The sequence below is a fragment of the Rhinopithecus bieti genome, unplaced genomic scaffold (assembly GCF_001698545.2).
Source record: "Rhinopithecus bieti isolate Rb0 unplaced genomic scaffold, ASM169854v2 scaffold_10015, whole genome shotgun sequence".
Classification (NCBI taxonomy): domain Eukaryota; kingdom Metazoa; phylum Chordata; class Mammalia; order Primates; family Cercopithecidae; genus Rhinopithecus; species Rhinopithecus bieti.
The window spans coordinates 336,111-343,840 of record NW_016806417.1 but is presented as its reverse complement, the minus strand read 5'-3'; the positions used below and the strand labels follow the sequence as shown (position 1 = coordinate 343,840).

Below are 7,730 nucleotides of genomic sequence, written 5' to 3'. Positions count from 1 at the left end.
AAATAAATAAAAATTAAAAAAAATTAATTTAAAATATATTTTAGGATTCCATTGAAATGAAGAATACAATAATGTTAAGTTTTCTTAACTTCTCTATTATTTGTTGAGGTAAGAACACCTAACATGAGATCTACCCTCTAAGCAAATTTTTAGGTGTATGATGTTGTACTGCAGATCTTTAGAGCATGACTGAAATTCTATGAAGTCAAGTATTTTCTTCAATCTAAAAGTTTATTTTTTCTTTCAATTCTAAAAGAAATTAAAATATTTTGGAATCCTAAAATATTGCTGTCTGATCACTAGGCTTACTGTGCCCAGTGGATCAATTAGCCTTACTAGGTGTTCTAGTTGCACTATCTCATTTGATTTCCTACCCTAGTGTGGTAGATACTATTTATTATGTCCATTTTACAGCTTAGGAGTCTTAACATTAGCCATGAAATGCTACCTCTCTAAGATCACAACCAAAGGAAGATGGGGTTCTGGATTTGAACCACAAGTGTCTAACTCCAGAGACTGTTATATTCTGGACTCTACTCAGTGCAATTTACCCATCCTGGTCCCCTCCTCCTGCTGTGTTCCAGGCCGATCCCAAAGCCCAGCTCAGGACTGTCATTCCTTCGTTACTATTCTCCCCATCACTCCCAACTTCCCCATGGCCCCAGGTGGACCCTGTCCAGGTCTGTGGAGGCTGAGAAGACATGCCAGGCACACTGTGTGGCTCTGGAAAGTGCATCAGCCTATAGGAGGGTGGCAGGGTGCCCAGTAACCACTTGACATTTACTCTCATCTGGTGTCAGGGGCCAGCACAGTTGTACAGGGCATCCTGGCTGCCCACCCACAGAGTGCAGTCACAAATCCTGGGGATCACATCACTGATGCTCACCCACTCCCAGCCAGCACCAGCTCTACTCACAGTATGATTTCAGGCAAAGGGAAAGGACATTGAATGGACACCTACAGTGTGACAGCCAGGCACTGTGTATGGCCCTTCATTCCCCTGGCCATGGTTCACCCACAAGGAAGGTGTTACTACCTCCATTTATTCAGAGAAGAAAATTGAGGCTGAGAGAAATTAAATGGCTTACCTGATGGGCTTGATAAATCTGTGTGTGACTCCAAAGCCCAGGGTTTCCCACAGCAAATACAAGCTCTCAGCTGGCCCCCTGAAAGCGTGCACTCTAATTGTTTGCTGACAATGGCAACTCCATTATGAGAGCTCCTCAGGCTAAAGACAGGGCTGCTCTCGGTGGAAGTGCAAATGCTGTGAAGTGGCATACACCAGTTTTAACCAGCATTAACTTTCCCTAATAACAAGAAGCATTTGGAGGGCATTTTAGAGTTAACAGCGCAGTTGTTTCATGCAAACCTTCACTTAATCCTCACCATACTGCCAAAACTTAAGGATCTTACTCCCCATTTTACATGTGAGGAAACTGAGGCTCAGAGATAATGTGATTTGCCCATGGTGCAGAATGGAAGAGGTTGAACAGCAGAGCAGTGACTGCAAGCCTCCGTTTGCAGACTCCTCTTCCCACACCCTGCTGCACCTGACTCTGACTCTGAGATACAAGTGAGGGAGAGAAGTAGGTCCATGAGCACTGGGAGATGGCCATAGAATATTTTACCTGGAATCCTTACTGGGTTCTTTGCTCCCCGCGATCACTCCCAACCAGGTGTAAAATGTCCAAAGTCCTTGTTTCCACCCAGACTGCCTGCTTGTTTAAGCAGGCAGATGGAAGGCAGGCAAGACACTCAGCTGAGAGAGCACAGAGACCAGTCTAGGCTCAGAAAGTCCTCAACCATATGCCCCAGAGGAGGCCAGGGGCCTCTCTGCCTCAGCTGGAGAGTGGGCCACACTCCCAGTGTGCGCAGCCAATTCATTCAGGCCTCGGCCACCCACAGAGCCCTGCCTGCCCAGATCCCCTCTGAGAGGAGCATCCATTAGCAAACCTCTTCCCTTCAGTTTGGCCTCCATCCCCTGCTGTCCAAGGGTAAGTCAGGGAACCCCCAACTCCCAGCCCCTTGAGCCTCCGATTGCTGTCTAGGGGCTTCTTGTTTTTCCTCCTCTGGGACAACCCAAGGAGAGAAACACAAGGCAGAAAAGCCAGTGGCCATTGCTACAGGAAACACATCTCTGTTAGCAACACCTCTTCAGTACAGGCCTAGAATTTTCCACGACACCAATAGGTTCATTTTTGAAGGAAGCAGCTTCTTTGACATTCACTCCACCAACTTCACATCCCTCTGAGCCTCTGGTTTCACCCACCTCCTTCTGACACCCTGCAGGTCATCACCGAGGGCAGGAGGGAAGTGATGGGCCCTCCCTCAGTCCCATTTTCTCATCTGTAAAATGAACAGTGAGGAGCATCAAAAGAGATCAAGTGGGGCCCACTCAGGTGATTTAAAAGAAAAAATGTGCTTTTGTTTTTGGCAGACATACATCATTTTGAGGGGGAGGTGTTTGTTTGTATTTCAGGCAGCCTTCTGGAGAGAGCAAGAATCTGTGAATGACTTAATACAAACCCAAAGAGACATCCAAACTCCAGAAGGAAAGTTCTTCTGAAATACAAGGTACTGCACCTACGCACCCCAATCATTCACTTCATATGCAAATGCTCCTTCACAAGTACTACCACACCAGAGTCAATTAACACTTGCACTTCTACATATGGCCTTCAATTATGCTCATCAGAATAATCACTTGCTGCAATCACCATAAGTTCAATAGTTTCCCAGGGATGGAACTCGCAAAGCATCAAGGTGCTTTGAAAGTCACTGCTTGAATGTGGCACGTGTTCAATCTCATAGTCTTGTTTCCCAGACCTCTTGACCACATACCCATTTCATGACCTGAGAAAATTACATAAAGAGGATGCAAAATCATTTGCCCCAGGACAGGGAAGCATGGGACTAAGGGAGTTTAGTGAGGTAGATTAACTAACCTTGTTTCTTCTACCTGATCTTCCTCCAGGGAGCAGCAACCCCACCCTGTCCCACCTGCAGCAATGGTCCCATCTCTTTCTGGTTTTGCTCCAGCCTTGGCTGGTTAAGCAGAGCTAACAAACTCCCAGATCTCTCTTCTGCAGGATGATGGGCTAGTCCCAAGGGTCCAGCAGAAATAAAGTCCACTGTGGGAGGCCACATGGTGTATGGGACAAACCCCAGGCTGAGGAGTCAGGGCAGATGTGGTTTGAACCCAACTCTGCCACCTCCTAGCTGTATGTCTTCTGGCAAATTATTTCCTCTGGAGTCTTGGGAGTTTCTTCTCCTAAAACAGGGGTCATAACAGCTACCTTTCAGAGCTGTCAGAACATTGCTGATGGGAGTAGAAGCTGGTAAATCTTTTCAGAAGGCAGTTGAGCAATATGTTTTAAAGTTCCTAAAAATGTTCATACTCTTGGACTAAGCAATTAAGCTTCTAGAAGCTTATCTTTAAAAAGTACTCATGGGCTGGGCACAATGGCTCATGCCTGTAATCCCAGTACTTTGGGAGGCTGAGGTAGGTGGATCACGAGGTCAGGAGATCAAGACCATCCTGGCTAACACAGTGAAATCCCGTCTCTACTAAAAATACAAAAAAAATTAGTCGGGCGTGGTGGCGGGCACCTGTAGTCCCAGCTACTCGGGAGGCTGAGGCAGGAGAATGGTGTGAACCCGGGAAGCGGAGCTTGCAGTGAGCTAAGATCATGCCATTGCACTCCAGCCTGGGCAACAGAGAGAGACTCTGTCTCAAAAAAAGTACTCATGGATATACTCAAAGATTTAGTTTTTTATCAGTGTTTATTATGGTGAAAATTAAAAGTAACCTAAGTAGCCAACATTAGGAAGTTGATTTGTAAAATACTTTATATATAGCATGAAACAAAACTAATAATTTTTTTAAAATAACACATTTTCAAAATTATGATTTCATTTTGTAAAACAATGTACATATTAGAAGTATATAAAAGAATTATTAATAATTAGCATTGGATGATAAAATGACAGTTGGTTTTCTTTCTTTTTTATTATTGTATTTTCTAAACTTGGCCTAAAATTTATTAAATGTCTCTCTAGCAACTTACTAATTTCTGCTTTTAAAATGGTTATGTATGAACATATCACATCGCCCCAAGAATACAAACTCCTTGAACACAGATTCTAAGTCTGATTTATCTTCATAAACTCTCCATGATATTAGCTCAGTGCCTTGAATAATTACAATTACCATTTATTGAATGTTTGCGGTGTGGCAGGCATTGTGCTAAATTGTATCTCTTAATATAGTAAAATTGAATAAATGTGGAAAGGGGGAGGGAAGAAGAATAAGCAGAAAGAAGTGAATGAATAAATTCTCAGCAATCTGAAATAAGTTGGCAGCTATCTCACTTGGAAGCGACCAGTTCATTTTTAGAGTCTCTACTGACCACCAGACCATACCAATCTGCTAGACCATCTCTTCTAACAGAAAGGGAAAACGTCAGGAGGAGGAGGACCACACTATGATCCTGGATTTTAGAAAGCCACACCTTGGAGGATAAGACCTCATAAGGACAACCTGGTATAACTTTTGAGAATTTGCTTACCAGAGTCAAGAAAACCAATTTAACATGACAATGATCTATTAATGAAACACTTTTGACTTTAGCAACCTTTAATTCTTTTCTACAAACACTCCCTTAGCACCCACCAACACCATTTGAGAGAGAAATATACATAAGCAGTCTCACCCTTAAGGAATTTTTAATGCAATGAGGACTACCAACAGGTGCCTAAATAACTGATTCAAGGCAGGGTGTGAGCTCCAACAGAGAACTCCAAGACTGGAGGGGGTGCCAAGGAAGAAATTCTTTCTGATGGGGATGGACAGCGGAAGAGGTGGAAAGTGAGAGCTGGGATCTAAAGCATAGACAAGATTTCTCAATGCTGTGCTGGGGGAATGGCGTTCCTGCCTGCGGGAACAGCCTAGGTAAAGGCTCAGAGGGGTGGGATTTGGTACGTTTGCAGAAGGGCAAGTGTTCAGTCCATGCCCCAGAAACCTTGGGTGACTTCATTAAGAACAAAAGTGGCCCTCAGATGAGCTCCTTTCCTTGGTCTCTTCTTGGCCCTGGTACTTTCCTGATACACATCCAAGCAGACACAGTCCACAGAAAGCAAAATAACCTACTCCTTCATTTTCAAAGGCTTTGGGGTTCAGTTCAGCTTAAGACCACAGTAACTTGAGTACTTCCAAAAGTAGGAATCAGAGTGGCTCCTGCCTCTGTCCTGTTGTTCTCCAGAGGCTGAAGTCCCAAGGAGCAGGCCTCCAGGGCTCTACCTGGGACTTGAGTTCCACTCACCTCCAAGGAAGATGTGGAGGCAATCCCTGACAAGTTGTTTCAAAACAGCCACAGCATGGGGCGGAAGGTAGCAGTATCAAAGACCCACCTCTTCAAATGCTAGGCTTCCACAGGGTCAACCCTGTGGCCCTGCTGCTCCCTGAGGGTCCCCACAACCCCCTGTGGTCCCCCTCCTGGTGAAGGGTTTTGGGGGAAAGAAAACAGGAGCCACTGGGAGTCCCAAGGGCAGGAGAGGAAACCACCACCTGCAGCTCAGAGACATCACAGCTTTTTCTCCAATACTTTCGGTAGCATGACATATGATCCCCCCTCCCTGCGGCCTCTCTCTCTGAGACTGAAATGGCCTCTTTTTCTGCTTTATTTTTCTGAATCTCTCTGTTCTCTTCTCTCTCTTTATGTGTCCCTTTTCCTTTGTTTCAACTTTTATAGAAACTATTGTTCAATCTCAATCTCTCTCTCTCTCTCTCTGAATTCCCCAGTCTCTGCCTCTCTCAGCCTCTCCTCTCTTGTTTCAGTCCCTGTCTCCACGTCTCTGTCACTCTACTAGTCTGTCTTGACGTCCGTCTCTATCTCTGGGGTCTAGGTGTTTCTATCAGCGTCCCCGTGTCTGGATGTTCCTACCGCTCTGTGTGTCTCTATCATGTCTACATCTCCCTGTCGCTTTCTGTCTCCCTCTCTCGGCACTCCTATCTTCATCTCTCCATCGCAGCGTCTCCAGCCCTATTTCCACCCCTCCTGTCCCCCGGCCTGCGTTATTAAAATCAGCCAGGAAACCGAGCGGTTCGGGGAGGTGTGATGCTGAAAACCAGCTTCCGCGCGACGCCGGGTCGGAGCCCGCGAGGAGTGCCGGGGAGACAGCCCAGGGTGCGGTTTCTGTCCCGACCCGGTCGCCGCTCCCGGGGACTCCCGCCTGGCGAGCACCCTCCGGCCCCAGCCCAACCCCTGAGCTCCCCCTGCCCGCTTAGTAAGGAACTCTGGCCGCCACCGGGGAGGGCGTTTGCCCGAGCCAGGAGTCAGAGAGGGGTGGAAAGTTCTCACCGATGGTGAAGCTGTAGCCATCGATGCTGAAAGTGGCGCTCCGGCATTTTTTGAAGCCCTCCTTCCTGTTGCTGGCGTCCGTCATGGCTCGGCCGGCCGGGCAGGGACCTCACAGCTCAACCAGCGGCGTCCGCGGTCCCTCCTCCACCTCCGCGGAGTGAGCAGCCCGGGGCTCGGCGGCGAATCCTGCCCTGGCCGCGCCGCGCTGTCACCCTCAGCCCCGCCGCGCGCTGGCAGCTGAGTGCCTGGAGACAAGCGCGGGGACCCAACGTCAACAGCTAAAGGACTAGGAGCTTGGCGGAGGCAGGAGCCGTCGCGACTGCCCCATCTCCAAGCTCCAGAGGCGGCAAGAGGAGTGTCAGGAAGGGAGGACGCGCGCCCGAGCGCGTGGACGGGGCTGACGGGTGGGCGCGGAGATCCCTGCCTGGCCAGGCTACTTTCTGCCAGCCGCGGGGTCCGCGCGCCCCAGGCACGTCTGTTTTCCACTTCAGCTTCTCCTTCCGTCTCTGGTGGCTGGGGGGATTTGGGGACCCAAGGGATGGCTGGATTGGCGTCGTGCGTCTTCTGGATATGTTTTCTCTGGCAGACCGGGGAGCTTCCAGAAAGCACGTCAACAGATGGAAAAGCAAACCCCTTAGCCATCAGATGTTGCCGAAGTTTACTCCAAACAAGGAAGTCGGGAAAATCACCACGCCCACTTCCTCCCAGCCACTGTCCCCAGCACTGACCTGGAGCCCCGATAGTGTTCCTTCTCCACTGTCCCTCCCAGGAAGGTAATTGTCAAAGTCACCGGAGGCTCTATGATGTGAAATGTAGCATCGAATTAGAACTCGCCCCTTACCATCTATTCCAAATAGCTTGTCCTGTCCTTTCGAATTTGGGTTTGCCCAATGTGATAGACTTCTGGAATTTGCTGATGTGGAACATATCTACCAATCCCATAGCTGACGCTCTTATTACAGGAGAGGAAACTGAGGCTGGGTGGTGCTTGAGGAAAGTGCTACACAAGGAAGCGGCGGACTTAGGAGGCAGAAGTTTCACTTTATGATGATGCCACGTTAGCCATTGGCCTTTCCAGTGCCTGAAATGACCGAGTTAGGCAAGGCGTATACTGGGAAAATTATTCCCACCGATCAGCAAGCAATTATTGAGGATTTACAGTTGCAGTGCTGTTAGGGGCTGCGGATGCCCACGGGAAAAGAGACCAGAGCTGAGTCCCACAGAAGAGTCCGCGGTGTAACAACGTGGAATGAGGGTTCTGTGCTCAAGCTATTGTGAGACTACAATTAATTTAGCCTCATTTTTGTGATGAAATTTGACACACTTAACAAACATTTGCCAATAATAAGAATCAACTAGGTATATTCCTAA

General features: G+C 47.9%; 1 protein-coding gene across 4 annotated transcripts in view; it reads right to left on the bottom strand.

Moving 5' to 3' along the window:
* PDE1C (phosphodiesterase 1C) overlaps positions 1-7,112 on the bottom strand; it is a 571,792-nt gene extending 564,680 nt beyond the window's left edge. For 3 of the 4 annotated variants that reach the window (XM_017876415.1, XM_017876419.1, XM_017876421.1), the window contains exon 1: positions 6,360-7,031. In XM_017876415.1, coding sequence (XP_017731904.1) covers positions 6,360-6,444 — 85 coding nt within the window. In that variant the 5' untranslated portion in view covers positions 6,445-7,031. Of the gene's footprint in view, positions 1-6,359 lie in introns of all 4 variants that reach the window. The other variant, XM_017876413.1, reaches the window with a different exon arrangement.
* Between the last annotated feature and the right edge of the window lie 618 nt (positions 7,113-7,730).